Raw genomic sequence first — 17,318 nt, 5'->3', positions numbered from 1 at the left:
AGTTTCATATTGGATCTTCTTCGCCGCAACTGCAAATTCACTTTATACATCAGCGCCTCGTGCTCCACAGACGGGGAAGCAAAACAAATGTGCCCTGTAAATGGAAAGCGCTACAGCGATAAGAGCAATGCTGCTGTCACTAGCGCCGGGGCGAAGATGGATACTGTTCGGGGGGCGCGGGGTAATCACCCTTCCGAGAGAGGCTGACTTTCGGAAAGTTTGGAGCATTAAGTGAAACAAACATGGCCTTCTCTGAAGCGAGATAAGTCACTGCCTCCATGAATCAAAGGCTGCTAATTGCTTGAATTTATGAGGGTGATTAGACGGCGCGGGATGCGAAATGGGACTTTTTGAAATATGTTTCTTTTTACAGTTTGGTTGCTGAGAAGGGTGTCTGGCGCAGTAGCAGAGTAACACCAGCGGCCAATAAACTAGCTGTCATGCAGAAGAGAAACACATGGGGATGCAGGGTCATCAGCATCGCAGACAGAGGCCTAGGACATGAGTTTATGCATTTTCTTTTCAGGGATCTGCAGAATCCAAATGTATACGTCATGCACATCACAGATTTCCAGGCAGGTCATGGTCCACTATACCTTTCTTCAAAGGAGGCTGCTTGGCGGAAAATTCCGTCGGCTGCACCGTCATGAAATATGAGGTTGTACCTAACACTTTCTAACTCTGAGAACATGGAGCCTGCTCCCCCTCCTTTGCAAAGCTAGTCATTATATTCAAGAAGTAGACTTCAGGAGAACTTACAACGCCCTATAGTCTCACAGTTTGACAAAGGCAACACCCTTCTCAGAGGGTCTTGGGCTCCTACCTGACTTCACTGAACAGCATCTGCACAGGGCAGCCTGGCTCGGGGGCCTGGTTAAATATGACCAGAGTACCCTCGCCAAGACAGTACACACTTCTCCCGCTGAATGCCACTCTGCATGATTGCTTATGTTACCTAGAAGGCAATATTCGACCAACACACCACATTCGCTTGCCAAAAAAACGTCAAACTGAGTAGGTCAATGCACCACAGAGAGCCATCTCATCTGGTGTGAAATGAAAGTACACAGAGATAAGAACCAGAATAAAAGCTGTACACTCAGGTTCTTTAACAGCATTCCACCAAAGCTCAGACTTGCTGACCCACTCCAGAAATTCAGAAAGGAGCTTAAAATGCACCTCTTCAAGGGAAATCCTGGTGCCTCTGTCCCTGAGTCTAACTATGACCAGCCTGCACCCTCTTCCCAGTAATGTACATGATTAGGACTTGTTTCCCATTTCATAGTACGTACAGATTTGCTTGCTAGTTACATTTGAATACCTACCTACATATCTCTAATGCGAAAGGCCCACTAACACGAAAGAGGTTGTAAAATGCACATATTTAGAGGGTTATGGATTGTTGTCTCTGTATTTGAAAACGGGTATAATTTAGATGTTTGCAGGTGCACTTCAGGACGGCTGTGTACATTAAATGGTTATGTCAACTCTAATCCAATGATTATGGCTGTGTCATGAAATTCCGAAGCAAGTCTGTAAAAATATATTCATGCTCCAAACGCCAGCCCACGGACCTTTCCAAGCGATGACGAGGAGATCTATGGTATCCCGGACTCCCAGTTGTCTGCGGACTAACCAGATGTCACACCGCAAATGGCGGATCTGATCACCTGAGGGATCTCGCTAACACATAGCAGAGAATGCCTGGCCGGACACTCTTGGCCTACAAAGACAACCGGGCACTCACGAGACCGTGACCCTGAGACGACCAGAATGGGACCTCCAAAGCATCAGGAGCCGGTGACGGAGTAGCGCAGTGAGTACTGCCCCTGGTGTTTATGCTCGCTGCCACGATGCCAGGCGGCTGGCGCCCACCCTGCTGCCCCGACCCACTGCACCAAGACTATTGGCATCCGCGCCATGCTCATGGTGCGTGACGAAACATGACTTCCTGCATTATGCTCCGCGCCGAGCGGTCACGCATGGGGCGAATTGAGATGGGGAGACCCAGAGCAACGCCTGCTGAAGAACGCCTATCTTTTGAGGCCTGGGGAGGGTGAATGCCTCCACTACTACACACACTGTTGTCATACCGCAGCTGTGCCTAGCAAACAGCACCTCATAGAATTGTAAGGTTATTTGTCTCGATTGAGAGTTTGGACGGTGGCATGTTTAGCAACTGACCTTTTGGTATTACTTACCGGTTTAGACGTTCCCGGCCTGTTATGTTTTTGAAATTATGTTCCTTTGGTTTACATGAGGATATTTATCAATTGGTAATGAAACTGTCTTATACACTGACACGAGGAGCCATGCGGGGGGTCCGGAGGTGGGAACACATGCTGGGGGAGAGGTGGGCTGGCAGAACTGGATACACCTGAATTGATGCGATGACTACAATAAAACTGTGCACTTGGAACATCAGAGGCATGCACACACCGTCACGCAGGTACCAAATCTACTCCTACCTCAAACGCCACCACATCCACATAGCTCTCCTACAGGAGACGCATCTGAACAAAGGGGAGTTGCAGGCGCTGCGCCGCAGGTGGCGCAGACAGCTCTATGCCACAGAATATTCTTCATACGCACGTGGAGCCTTGTTGTGGGTGAGACCAGGGACTCCCTTAGCAGTCACGTACTCACACATTGACCCAGAGGGTAGATTTGTGATCATTCAGGGCCGACTGGATAGGCAACCAATGGTTCTAGCCTCCTTGTACTCCCCCAACACAGAGCAGGGGGGCTTTCTCGCGCAGCTGTCAGAGAAACTGGCGCCCTGGCACGGCATCCCTTGGCTACTGGGGGGCGACTACAATTGCATTTTGGATGCGGCGCTGGACCGCTCCTCCCCGCCTCAAGCCGGCGTGCCAACACTTGGAGCCATGAGGGCGCTCACCGACTGGGCAGCACAATGGGACCTCCATGACGCATGGCGCGCCCACAATCCCAACACTAGAGCGTACTCTTATTACTCGGGGGCACATACCTTACATGTACGGCTAGATAGATACATGGTCACCGCTGAACTTCTACCCCTCACCACGAACACGCACTACATGGGCCGTACCCACTCTGACCACAACCCGCATTTATTGGATATAACATGGGAACACGCGCACCCGCCCATTCCTACATGGAGGCTACAGCCACCTATGCTCCTGGATGCTCCTTTCCGGGACTCCCTTCTTACGCAGACCGCAAAATACTTTGAGGAAAACACGGGCACGACGTCCAGCCGCCAGATCGAGGGGGACGCCTTCAAGGTCGTGATCAGGGGACATTGCCTGGGTACACAAGGACACATGCGGACACAACTAGAGAAAGACCTAAGACGAGTAGAATATGACTTGTTCCAGCAGGAACAGGAGGCAGAGGATGGAGATGAGGGACCATTACTCATGGCTCGCGCAGAACATGCAAGACTGCTGGAGCGACTCCGCCACATCAACTATACAGCACACTCGGCATGCACACATCAATACAGTGACAAACCAGGGAGACTGCTGGCCTGGCTCATCAAACAAGAAGATCGCGCAGCGCCTGTGACTGCAATATGTCCTGATGAGGGCGGGGTGGTATACACACAGAGCAGAATACACAAGGCACTTACGAACCATTACCGAGCTTTGTACCGCTCCCAGCTGCGAGCCCCCGAGACGGATATCTCAGAGTATCTCTCGGGTATACAGACACCACATTTGACCATCGCGCAACAAGGCGACCTCGGAGCGCCGCTCACACCTGATGAACTGCGCACTGCTATCTTTGACCTATCTAATGGCAAATGCCCTGGCCCGGACGGACTGGCTGCCGAATTTTATAAAGCCTGCTCTGACATCCTGATCCCCGAACTGCTTAAAATGTACACGGCTGCGGTGGAAGACTCCTCTCTCCCCCCCACGCTGAATGAAGCCAATCTCATCTCCATCCTGAAACCCGGCAGGGACGGCACATGCCTGGGCTCTTATTGCCCACTGGCCCTGCTTAACACAGACTACAAAATACTGGCCGCCGCCCTAGCCCACAGACTAGCTCCCTTGGTTCCCGCCCTTGTTCACCATGACCAAAACGGCTTTATACCCACACGCAGCACCTCTTCCAATATACGCAGACTGTTCAGAGTGCAGACATATGCCACCCAACGCTGGCCGAGATCGGGGTGCCTAGTACTGGACCTCGAAAAAGCATTCGACTCAGTAGAGTGGCCCTACCTTAGAGCAGTACTGGAAAAATATGATCTTGGAGACGACTATATCGAGATGGTTGGGTTACTATACCAACGGCCCACTGTGCGTGTACGCATGGGACGGCTACTATCTGACACTGTCCGAATGTGCAGGGGGTCCAGACAGGGCTGCCCCCTATCTCCGCTGCTCTTTTCCATGGCCATAGAACCTTTAGCAGCGTTGCTGAGAACGCGAGGCGAATAGTGGGGAATCCCACTAGCGGACGGCACACATGTGGTCTCATCGTACGCGGACGATAAGGTCCTATATATCAGAGATCTGACATGTGTCCCCCAGTCCTTATCGACAATATTTAGCACCTTCGAAGCCATGTCGGGATTGAAGGTTAACTGGGCCAAATCAGGTGCATACCCATTCAGTCCGGAAACGCAGGAGTGTGAAATCAGCCTTAGCGATGGAAGACTCGCTTGGTACCCCACCACATTTAGGGACTTAGGGATACGAATCTATAGGACTCCAACAAATATACTGGAGGGGAACCTGACGCGCACTATCTCCTCGCTGCGCGCACAGATGGAAGACTCTTCCTCTGAATGTGCCTAGCACAGTAGCGCTGACGAAGATGATAGTCTTACCGAGACTATTGTACTACTTTGCCAATATTCCGACATATATAACGGCCCGGGTGTTTCGCGAGCTGGAGACCCTACTCCGGAGTCTAATCTGGAACACCGGGTGACCCCGTGTAGCACTAACGAAGTTATACGCGCCCACGGAACCTGGGGGCCTCGCAGTCCTCAACCTGGAATTATATTATCTGGCGGCACAGCTCCAATGGGTGTCGGGCTGGCTCAGCGGCAGGAATCTGGGAGACACTGCCACGGATGTTGACGCTTGGACCCATGCGCAAATATGCACGCTGTTCCACCCCCTGACCAGAATCCCCTGCCCGTCACCACTACACGTGGCAGCGGCACGAAGGTGCTTCCTGCGAAGCTTGAGACTGACCCGATAGGTGCGACCATACGCCCCGGTGCTCCCCTTGCTGGGCACCCCCGGGAGGGGTGGTGCAACGACGGAGGTTGCGCCGGAAAGATGGGTGCAAGCGTGGGTAGAGACAATAGGAGATTTATACGCAGACGGCGCCTTGCTCTCCTTTGCAGAGCTGACCAGGGACACTGACCTACCGGCCGGACAATTCCTCCTCCACGCGTCCATAATACGCACGCTCTCGGACTCATGGGGTGACATATCGGAGGAACCACCATTACATCATTTCATACAATACCTCCATGTCATGGGCAACGGCTCCCATGTAATTCACTGGCTAGCACAAGCCCTATTAACCCGCACACAATACTCTACCCAACAACTCCGAGATAAATGGGCGGCGGACAGGGGACGGGAATGGACGGACAAAGAATGGAAGATGGTACTGGCCAGCCCCATTAACATCCCACGCAACGCCCGCTTTAAAACTATACAGTTCTATATCTTGTATAAAGCGTACCTGTCGCCAGACAAGATTAACAGATATTTCTCGATTACCACTACTGGGTGTCCGAGATGTTTTTTAATCAGAGCGGATCTTCTACATATGCTCTGGACATGCCCCTCTGTTCAAACATACTGGACCACGGTCACAACTCTACTAACACTCAGCATTGGTGAAGAGATACCACACACATTGGAGGCTTGCCTACTGGGGCTCTACAAAAGGACCAAACTGAATAAGGTACCGACTAGATTCTGGGACCTGGGAGCCGTCACAGCCAAGCACTTGCTCACCAAACGCTGGAAACAGACTGAACCCCCTCATGCTAAACACTGGCACGCTTCATTTACCAACTGGGCAAGGGCAGAAAGCGCCACCCTCAATCGAGAGGAGACGGCGGGCATGAGGAAGTTCCCCATAGCACAACTCTGGGATGACACCCTGCTATCCTTCCAGCGGGCGAGTCTAGACCAGGGAATAACGTAATCACAGCTTTCTCAGAGCCGGCCATGTACACAAGACACAGCAGCGAAGCGCACACCCGCGATGCCACCCACAAGACCTGAGCGCGATACTGGGAGCGATGTCTACCTACACAGAGGGACACTCACACAGTGTTGCATCACAATCACTGCTTAACCGCATGCGTGCGGCATGATTCCCCCCGTACGCTGGATTTTGCGAAAGCGCACTTTACATGACGAGCTGGGCTCGTCATGAGCGTGCGAGGAGGCTACCTCATGACGAGCCCAGCTCGTCATGAGCGTCGAAGGGGTTAACACCCACATGCCCCCGACCCCGGCGCCCTGATTGCAACTGGCCGCCGATGACCCCCTCCCCCCCCCCTTCTGAAAGAGACCCACACCCCGCAAGACCCCCACCGCACAGCAATATGATTAAGGACTCAAAGACAGAACTTCACAGCCACTCATTGACATTCATTATGACGCATTCACTTCTTAATATCCTCCTATTTGTTTCATATTCACAATTTTTTTTTCCCCTTTTGTTCATACCACCCCATTATTTCCTGTTGTTTAAGGGGATATTTTCCTCTCTTCATTTTCTTCATTTGGTCCCAAGCGGCCTCTTTTTTAGCATTCCTTGTTGAGGCATTTTGACTTCCCCCAAAATGGACAGATTCGCTAAAATCTGGTATATATTGAATTAATTGTCGAAGACTATCTGACAATTGATACCCCTGCATCACCAATGCACTGGATAGCGAGCCACATATAGACGGATGGGGAAGCCTAGGGGCAGGGGCGTCGCTACGCGACCATGCCATCTCGCGCTACCTCTCATCCTCATACTCCAGACCGCGATATTAGAAATGCAGAGCAGCATAACATGATATGCACTACACACCGGGAATATAACTTTTAAAGGAGGGTCTGGGGGACAATATTTACCGACCTGTCAAGCTCATACCCCTAATGAACTATACTGTAACAACAAGAAAACTTGAAGGTCTACAAAGTTGAGAAAAAGAAGTGGCCACAAGGAAAAATCACACACCACTATCACGACTAACGGTGAAGGACCATCAGTTGTAAAGGAGTCCTATCAGCCCACCCATATGGCGGAAACTCGTCATCTAGGACCTTATCAGCAGGTTCTTATATGGCCAAGCCCATAGTTTATTGCTTGGTACCAGTAGATCCTGATCTGAAAGAAGATGTGTCCTCACTGAGAGTGGTACTGATAGGGTGCAGTGCTCAAACAGGTAAGTGAGTGATTAAAATGACGGTCAGGGTAGAAAAATATGTTTATTAGTATCTCCCTGGACGTCAGATAAAAAAAGTGAAATGACAGTGTAAAAATATCACTGTACAGTAAGCATCTAAAATCTAGGCCAACATGTTTCTGCCGTTGTGGTATCAGTTTACCGGCATTCTTCAGGGCCAGGCTGGAATATCAGCTACTGCAACATCCACTATTATTAGTGTGAAAGTATAAAACAAAAATTATATGACATGGTTGAAGCAAGTAGAATTGTGTGGCTCGATGAACCACCCTACCGTTTCCTCGTTAATAACCATGTAACGAGCAATCCTTTCCTCAAAATTTAAAGTCGCAACGGCTCGGATAAAGAGGCCCCGCTCCATATGTCCAATAGAGCGGGGCCTCTTTATCCGAGCCGTTGCCGGGTGAGGTGAGGCTTACTTCCCACACAAAGCTGGGTAAGTGCATGTTAGATTTATCACTTCTTTGTACTTAGATTATCTAGATGTGACTTTAAATTTTGCACAGGTTTCCACTTGTCCGTTATATAATTAACTGGCCCATTGAGCAAATGAATGCCACAATTTTTGTTCACACATGTGTTTAAAAAGAGTTTTTTTGTTGTTGTTGTTACAAAATTGTTCTTTTTTCCTTTTTCCTTTTTCTTGATGTTCGCAGGAAAGGATTGCTCGTTACATGGTTATTAACGAGGAAACGGTAGGGTGGTTCATCGAGCCACACAATTCTACTTGCTTCAACCATGTCATATAATTTTTGTTTTATACTTTCACACTAATAATAGTGGATGTTGCAGTAGCTGATATTCCAGCCTGGCCCTGAAGAATGCCGGTAAACTGATACCACAACGGCAGAAAAATGTTGGCCTAGATTTTAGATGCTTACTGTACAGTGATATTTTTACACTGTCATTTCACTTTTTTTATCTGACGTCCAGGGAGATACTAATAAACATATTTTTCTACCCTGACCGTCATTTAAATCACTCACTTACCTGTTTGAGCACTGCACCCTATCAGTACCACTCTCAGTGAGGACACATCTTCTTTCAGATCAGGATCTACTGGTACCAAGCAATAAACTATGGGCTTGGCCATATAAGAACCTGCTGATAAGGTCCTAGATGACGAGTTTCCGCCATATGGGTGGGCTGATAGGACTCCTTTACAACTGATGGTCCTTCACCGTTAGTCGTGATAGTGGTGTGTGATTTTTCCTTGTGGCCACTTCTTTTTCTCAACTTTGTAGACCTTCAAGTTTTCTTGTTGTTACAATGCACTACACACCACCTTAGGTGGCACTCTGCCAACCACATTGAGGTATAAAGAGAGATGGGAAAGTTAATTGGATATGATTTATTGTAACCCGATAATGTGATCAAGCTGCTACACTGACTGAATAATTTAACATTCATTTACAATATGCATAATTGTAAGTTATTTCTAATTGTTGAAAAAACTAATAAAATAGATACAACAAAAAAAAGTCTGTACAAACATATTAAAGTGTGTACTTTAATAAAGGCATACATGACTTTCATTGAGTGAATGAGAAGCATGCAGCACATCAAACCAATGCAATTATCAGGAGAGGCGTATGTATGTTAGTTTCCATTATTTTCAAACACAGTCAAATATTCAAACTAAAAAGTAAAACTCTGAAGTATTGAATGTGAAAATAAAAGCTGTCAAAAACGTCCAAAAAAGGGAAAAGAGCGGGAGCAGTCCGCGATGGAGAAACAGAAGGTCTGCGATTTAGAGGAAGGAACACCTTGACAGCGGAGGGGCAGCACACAGAGCACTTCTAGGCAACCGTAGAAGCAACAGCACACATACATAGTGTGTTCGGGGTGAAAGCGCAGTGCACAACGACCGGCACAGGAAGTGAGTGAACTGGCCTACAGAGGGAGATGGTGCACTAGCAAACAGAGTGGCATAGTGGAGTGTTTTTCCAAGCAGAGGGTTAAGCCGCACTGAGGCTACAGTGATCACTGTGGTGTCTGAAGTGGTGCAGACAAGGTAATACTGAAATAGAGCAAATAATGTTGGCATAAAGGTAGATTAAGATTTTCAAATGAATCGTTTCTGCAATAAGAGCTTCCATCTCTTCAATTTTGGGAAAACAGCATAATAGTTTACACGTGGGCTGCCACAAAAACTGTCTGCAAACCACACACAAAAATGTATTTGCTTATATTAAAAACAGTCATAATCCTTATACTGCTGCTCTTACTAAGAGCGATGGTCAGATTGGGATCACAATTAGGCATGGGCATTCCCAAAAATGTGTCCCAAATTCCTAGATCGTGCAGTTTCATGAAACACCATTTGGTTAGTCTCATTGGACTCCTTTTTAGAGAAATGCTTGGAAACATAAGCCTTTTAAAGCTTATAGAGCCAGTAACATTGGTGAAAATTAAAAGTACTACATTTTAGCCTTGCGGGCGAGGTGAAATAAATAGCACAATGGCCACTGTAGTGGTGTGAGACTAAGTGTGCTAGCCACACTAGGCAGACTCGACAGAGGAATTACGTAATTTTCTGGGAGGTGTTAAGGTGTGGTTATTAACAGTTATGATGTAATGAGAGTGCAGTGTGTGATCGTACGTGAGGAATAAAAATGTCTGTTACAGAGCACTGGGTCGGGCGTGTTCATTTTGCATGCTCCCGGGCTGGGGAGGATGCTACATCTGGCCACAAGTAAGAGATACGTACTCTGAGAAAGTGAAGCTGCTCTCCCTGAGAGTTTGCAATGATACAGCTAACTGCTTGTGCTTGCCACATGCGCCCAAATCGATTAAAAGAAGTTAATGTACGAGTAATCACGGCACCGCTCCAGCCCAGACATGGCCATCGAAGAAATTGAAGGCCCTACAAAAGAGCACACTTGAAAGCCTACAAGAAACCCGCTGGTAATGCTGAAAGAAGAGCTTCTGAGCTGCGCTATAGAACACAGCCATCATTCATGCAAAAAAAATGCTAAAGGCAGTGATAACCAGGTACGAGAAATGGAAATTCACTCACCAGCAGAAACAAACAAAATGTTGTGAACCTCAAAATCGGGCATGAGGACTCGAACACAAGTATGGGGTCGTGCTTGCAGAAGCTGCAGGTTCTTTTGGGTGTAACAAAAGCCACCGGAATAGTTAATGTTTTCAATGGCTGCAGAAGGGAGCACTAAATACATGGCAGCCACGTTCCTGAAACCACCACAGCCATTTGACACCCCCAAGAAGCAGAATATTGGTGCCAGGTGGACAGCATAAACCGAGACGTTCGATGATTTCATAGATGCCCCAGAAGAAGTAGATGATAAGAAAATCACTAAATACTTAAAGAACCTTAACAGTCACAGAGTATAAGTGCAGAAGAAAATCTCGCTGACTGATGCAATATCGTACTTTACTGTCAGATCAAAGAAGCATTAGGAACCAAATTCAATCTGTTGTCAAATGTCGAATATGAAAGGTACATTTTCAATCAAGTGAGACAGCAAGCTGGTGAAACAATGGATGAGTTTGTTGAGAGGCTTGACGTGCTTATCAAACACTTTAAGTTTAGTGAGTTTAGTAAGTTCAATCACGAACAAGCCCTATGCCTCAGCCGCCAATGCCGGTTTTTCAGACGCATGTTGAGCAAGACCCTCAGTTTAGAGAAAGTACTAATGGCAGCAAGGACCGATAAAAGACCAGATCGACAAGCTGTTGATATGGAAGCTGGAACAGCGAAAAATTAAGTTGACGTCTCCAAAGAAGAAAAAGTTGTGTTTCTGATGTAGATGTGCAATTCCCCATGAAAGCAAATGTTCAGCCATAGGATAGACATGCAAAGGTTGTGGGAAAGAAAACCTCTTCATAACGGTTTGCAAAGCAAAAAAGAAACCAAATGTGTCACAGCGAGAAGAGAAAACGAACGCCAGAAGGTTCCAGAAACATTCTTGCCACGCCCACAAGGCCAAAAAGCAACATTAGTTTCGACAAGTAAAAATCAGACAAAGTCGATCAGTATCAAGTTCATCGTAATTCGGCTCTTCAACGTCATTATCAAGCGCCAGTGAAGCAGATGATGTCCAATGATGGTATTGACCAAGGAACAACATGCACATATAGGTTTGACTGCTTGCAAGGAAGAACAAAATACAAAGACAGACACCAAACAAAACAACAGAATCCATTTGGACACTGCCCCAAGGTTACAATAAAGGTCAAATGTTGTCCCATAACCTTCATCATAGATAGGGGTGAATCGATTAACATCATGCCAGTCGAAAAGTTCAACAGCTTGTCCACTGTGCCATGCCTCAACCTGTCAATCACGACAGTATACACGTGGGCGGCTTCTAAAACGTTGCATGGTCTAGGATCATTCAGAGCGACCATTTGACATTAAGCAGTATCAATGCAAGCACCAACTCACATTCTTCAAGGAACTTCGTCCAGTGCTTGCCTACCCAGAGTGAACCAGCCTGACACCTTGTGGAAATGTAAGGGTTTATAAGTCATGATGCCTCCACAGCAGGCTCCCTGATAATATGCAAGTAGATCCAGCATCTTATGTTTGACACATTGATATAATGCACGCACATTACAAATAGCATCATAGATATACACAATCGCATCTCTCAAGGATTAATAAGCAGTACATGCCTAAATGACAAATGTGAACAACCCCTGTAACTTTTAAATATATATCTGCTAAGTGACTGTTTCCATGCACTTCTCAGATGTGTAGCACTTTATGGGTTGAGTTTCTGCTCTCTGCTTTAAAGGTATCAGCATTAACCAAAGATATAACCAAGCCAGACACAAAGCACGCAAGATTGCTCCTCCTCTTTTTAAACAGTTGATGTTGAAAGCTTTACCGGCTGCTACCGCACACTGATCTGTTTACTACAGAAAAAGGGGGCGCTGAGATGCTTCCTATTATATTGATATAATATTATACATTGCATTGCACGGCCTAGCTTTCTTCCTCATATTACAGTACCGCTACAAAGGGCCATAGCAAATTATACTTTTCAAGCTTCAGTTGTCTGCAAAAAGTACAATAATGCACAAACCTTCAAACTTCCACCCCGTTCATTCCCCCATAGGCTCATCCTCTTAAAACATGTTTCCGCTGTTCTTCCCAAGCACTTCAGTTTTCGAATAAATACCTTCTAGTGAATAGTAACCAGCAAATGGATTGCTTGTCCCGGTTACAACTAGCAATTGAAAATGAAAAATTGAGTGTGAAGTGGCCGTTAGCAATAAGGATGTAAAATTTGTTGGTAGGAGTTCGGTGGAGAAGATTATTTCAGAGCAAGAGTGGGAACAGGCAGTGGAGGAAGATCTTATTTTCAGGAAAGTTAAAGAGTGTACCTTAGTGTAATGACCAGAGAAGAGAAAGTTGTAGGGGGACAATAAATCTGTATTCAAGGTCCAGGGAGAATTAGAGTAAATAAGGAATAGCCTCATGAGAGGGAACAAGGTGGCTATGCCAAGGTTTTTTGAGAAGTACCATTATTAGAAGTGATCTAGAGGGACACCCCGGAAGGTGTGTGACAAACAGGAAGATCCAATACTATTTATGGTGGTCAGGGTTAGATCACATGGTGGATAGATGGGTGAGAGAGAGTGAATTCTGCAACTGAGTGGACAAGTCAGCCAATGTATGCCTGCCAACTTGCATGTGGGTCAATTGACCTTAAAACCTGTAGAGGAAAGTGGGGTTGGATATTACAGGACCTTTCAATATTCCATTCAAAGAGGAATGTTTTGGCTATGGTTCCAGGGGGCTGTTATTCCAAAAGAAGAGTTGAAACATGTTGAGTGTGTAACAACAGATTCAGTTATACGTTTTCTAGGAGACATCTTTTCTAGGGCAGAGCCACCTGAGTGTTTGGAATCCGATAATGCGCACCAATTCACCAGTGCTAAATTATCAGAGCATTTAGATAGGAGTTGGATTTTCCTCAAAGGTATTGTTGTACGCCATTGTGAAGCAAATGAGCAAGTGGAACGATTCAACCAGGTGACAAAGTAAGCTATTTGTTTAGCTGTGAACGGAGGAATCAATTTGAGCCAGGAATGAAGAGAATCTCATATCGCACAGGACCATCCCAAACTGAGTGACTGAGGTTACACTTTCCGAACATTTGGGAAGTCACAAGCCAGTCATTCTCCTTGTTCACTGCTGCATGAAAGTGAAGGTGGTGTGTGTGACCCAAGAAAACTGAAATATGAGGGGATATGAGGAATAAGAGTAGGAACTTATAAGCGTAAAGTTGAGGGTCACTTGGTGTAAAAAATTAAAGGTTTTGCTCAACTATCCTGATTTAGGGTTTCTCATCAGCATCATATTGCCTTAGTAAAACGGAAAGCCACATGCCAAATTGCCTAATCAATCATGTTAGGGTCACTGGGGTGCTAAACCCAGTTATTACGTGAAATTTGAAGGAATACCTTATGACATAAATGTACGAGAAACAGAGTGGTCCCTAGACAGTTGAAGGAATATATTATGGTGTAGGAAGTTTAATCTATTTGCTTTCTTTACGCCTTTTCCTACCACTCTTTCCTCTGGCATCCCTCCTCTGTATCTCAATATGTTATTCCTGTTTATATCCTCCTGCTTCCTTGTCTTTTCTGCACAAACCTAATAATGCAGCCCAATGCTGGAGCGACGTGAAGGAAAGCATTAAGTACATTTTATTTTGCTTGTTTATGCAACTGAGAGCTGGCAACATGGACTGATGTATGGAGAATAAAGGAAAATTTACCACTGAATGCCCAAACACTGCTTTTTTATGTCAACAAGTTCTGTGGTAAAATGTTCATCTTTTTATTTAAAAAAAACTGGTTTTGCAGGCTTGGGTTTTAGACATGGGTGTAGGCGGCACTAAATTTATGGGCATGTGGGGAGAATGGACAGCTTTGGGGAGAGCCGCGCTAGTGGTCTGACTAGTCGCTAAGAACCGAAACATGAGCCAAGCTATCAAAAGATGTAAATCAGACCACAAATGTCACCAAAAAATAATATAAGCTTACATTCGAATGAAAATATATAATTCTCAACACTTGTCAATGTCTCAGTTAAGTACATACAAAATCACATCACTTATTTGAGTAACACACGCTGAAAGTAATGTTTTAAACATGAAACACTCAAGACTAAACCATGCCCTGACGATGTTGCTACGAGCTACCAAAAATGTCAGTTTGTCACGTTCTCTAGTTATATAGCTTATAGTGTTATTAAATGTAAAGAATATTTTATATTAACCATATATTTGTAGCGTTTTCGTAGAGTACAGATCCAGTAACAAATTACTTCAATGTACTCTTAAATAGTAAAATAAAGTGATGGCTGATGATAATCAGGTCTAATGCAATTTTGTCAAGTGGTGGCGCTGGGACTGGAATCCAGGATTGCAAGCACTTCAGAGACTGCAGGGTTACAACTAACACCAGAGGGCAGTACTTTGTGTTCGGTTATTCAATTACTGTTAGTATATGGAATTCAGTACATGTATTACTCTTCAAATCAAACTGACACTATACACACATATATACATGTCTATAGTTTTAAGATGATTAAACGATGTGATTTTCTCTTTTGTACGTTTTCATAGACAATGAAGGTCAAATATAGCGAAATGGCACACCTTTCTGAAATCATGCTTCAAGTGCCTCCTCGAAGAGCTGTAAGCTAAAGAGCAATCTTTGGGAGGGCCTCAAAACCTTTCTGTTTATTATCTTTGCCAATTATTTAATTGAGGCCATTGAGAGGTTGAGCCTCTTTAAATGGCAGCTTAGTCAACAATACAACACAAAATAGAATATCCTGAGTTCCCTTGTTCTACTGGCTTGACAGAACGATTCTAAGGTTCCACACCTCAATGACACAATTAAATAGTTAACAAAACAAAGAGGTAACAGAACCCCTGGGGGTACAGGCTGCAAGGGGACCAGAGATGTGCCACATGGCTTCAGAAAGATATTTTCCTGCTGCAACTATTTATTCTTTACCTGCCACTTCAAAATCTAAGGGATAGTGACCACTGTGGCCCCTCTACACCTTAAGTGTGTGTGTGTGTGTGTGGTTGGGGGGGGGAGGGGGTGGGCTGTAGGTAAAATCCTCCTGTCCTGCACGGTTCCTACTGTCATGGTTTTACACTAATATTTGCAGAAGAGAGCTGTGTACGGGAGTAAATCAGTAGCATGACAAAGATGCCAAGAGCTCTGGTGCAAACAAGGAAAATGGTCATTTTGACTGCTGTAGGGGAATCAAAATACAGCAATTCTCAAGGTTCAATGGCACCCCAGGGTACTGTGCCCCGGTGCCACTGCACCTGCTGCACCAATGGCTGCCACGCCGCTGAGTGAGTGCAATCTGTCAGGCAGCACCCTGGGCTGCTTGGGTATTTGGATGTCAGTCGAGCCGCGTGTTTACCATACTTGACATTCAAGTTGTGCTCGCGCCTGGACGTTGCTAGCTCCCTACCTTCGAATCTTCGCTGCTCACGCCCAGCTCGAGGACAGCGCGCGGAGAGGTCATCTTGGCCTGAGTAGACTGGGCCATCTGCAGGTTCAGCTGCCATCCAGTTGTCTCGAGCTAAAAAAGAAAAGCGTTGATTAGCGCGGCTGTGGAGGCAAGTGTCGCGAGGGATTTGTATCATTCCTGGACTGAACGCACTGCTAGTCTAGGGCAGGGCGGGCAGGGGTGCGGCACAGCGCGCAGACCCCGGCCCGCAGCACCTGCCAGATGCCGGGAGCCCGGGCGGCGCAAGCGTTTTGCATCAGCACAAATGCGGAGAGTCCCCACAGCTGCACCGGCGGCACGTGCGCACGAGATCGGCATTAAACCCTGATACGCGGGTGTGAAATACAAACATAAAAATAGCATGAAGCTAACAGCGGCCTCTATTGTGCCCCCGACGGTCGCACCGAGGTGAAGGCAAGAGGCAGACTTGGGAACAGCCATCAGCTGTATCTCCATGCCAGCTTACGGACACTTGCCTTCAAGAATGCTGGCGGGCAGCTGCACCCTCACACGCAAATGTCACACGCATTTGGGAGCCTCCCACGATCGATCAGCGTGAAGGAAGGGCGCATCTTGGCGGTCCCCTCAGCGAGAAAGATGCTAGGCACTAGAAACACGAGCCAAACAGCGGCCCCGAGATCAGAGAGGCACTGGCATCTCAAATATGGCGACCGAGCAGCGAAGCACGGTCCAATTGCACAGCCTTTCAACAACATGCGAAGAAAGCTAATCTGCTCGAAAAAATGCCACCCCTTCACCATTAATAACACTTTATTAAAAGCACTCAGTACAGGAAGAGCAGGTATATCTATGACCTATACATTTAGAGCCAGATGTACGACTCTATTTTGCGGCCGCAAAAGGGAGACCCTACCGTTTGCAACCGCAAAAAAGGCTAATAGCATGTACAAATGCAAATAGCATTTGTGATTCCCGCTATTAGGAAGGTGCGTCCCTTCCTAATAGTGAGTCACCATGCCACGCACAATTGTTTTGCGACCGCAGTTGCGGCCGCAAAAAACTCGCAGTTTACTACACACTTGAAGTAGGTGGTAAACCACCCACAAACAGCAGCCCTATGATCAGAGAGAAACTGGCATCTCAAATATGGCAACCGAGCAACAAAGCACGGTCCAATTGCACAGCCTTTCAACAGCCATCAGAGACAGCTAATGTGCTCGGAAAAAATGCCACCCCATCACCATTAATAACACTTTATTAAAAGCACTTAGTACAGGAAGAGCAGGCATATCTGCAGAGACAAACTCCCCCATATCTAGTAGGAGGTTATAATCTTTTCCACATATGGCCTATTCTTGTAGGGCCAGATGTACGACCCTTTTTTGCGGCCGCAAACAGGAGATCCTG

At 46.4% G+C, this 17,318-nt stretch overlaps 1 protein-coding gene across 2 annotated transcripts in view; it reads right to left on the bottom strand.

Annotated features, from left to right (window-relative positions):
• COMMD10 (COMM domain containing 10) overlaps nt 1–17,318 on the bottom strand; it is a 1,018,276-nt gene that overhangs the window by 798,983 nt on the left and 201,975 nt on the right. Inside the window, exon 5 of one of the 2 annotated variants that reach the window (XM_078675543.1) lies at nt 15,912–16,022. The exons of the other annotated variant lie outside the window; for it this stretch is intronic. Coding sequence (XP_078531669.1) covers nt 15,912–16,022 — 111 coding nt within the window. The remainder of the gene's footprint in view (nt 1–15,911; nt 16,023–17,318) is intronic. 2 annotated transcript variants of the gene reach the window in all.

This window comes from Lissotriton helveticus, chromosome 2_1 (assembly GCF_964261635.1).
Source record: "Lissotriton helveticus chromosome 2_1, aLisHel1.1, whole genome shotgun sequence".
In the NCBI taxonomy this organism is placed as follows: Eukaryota; Metazoa; Chordata; class Amphibia; order Caudata; family Salamandridae; genus Lissotriton; species Lissotriton helveticus.
This window is presented reverse-complemented; position numbering and strand designations above follow the sequence as displayed.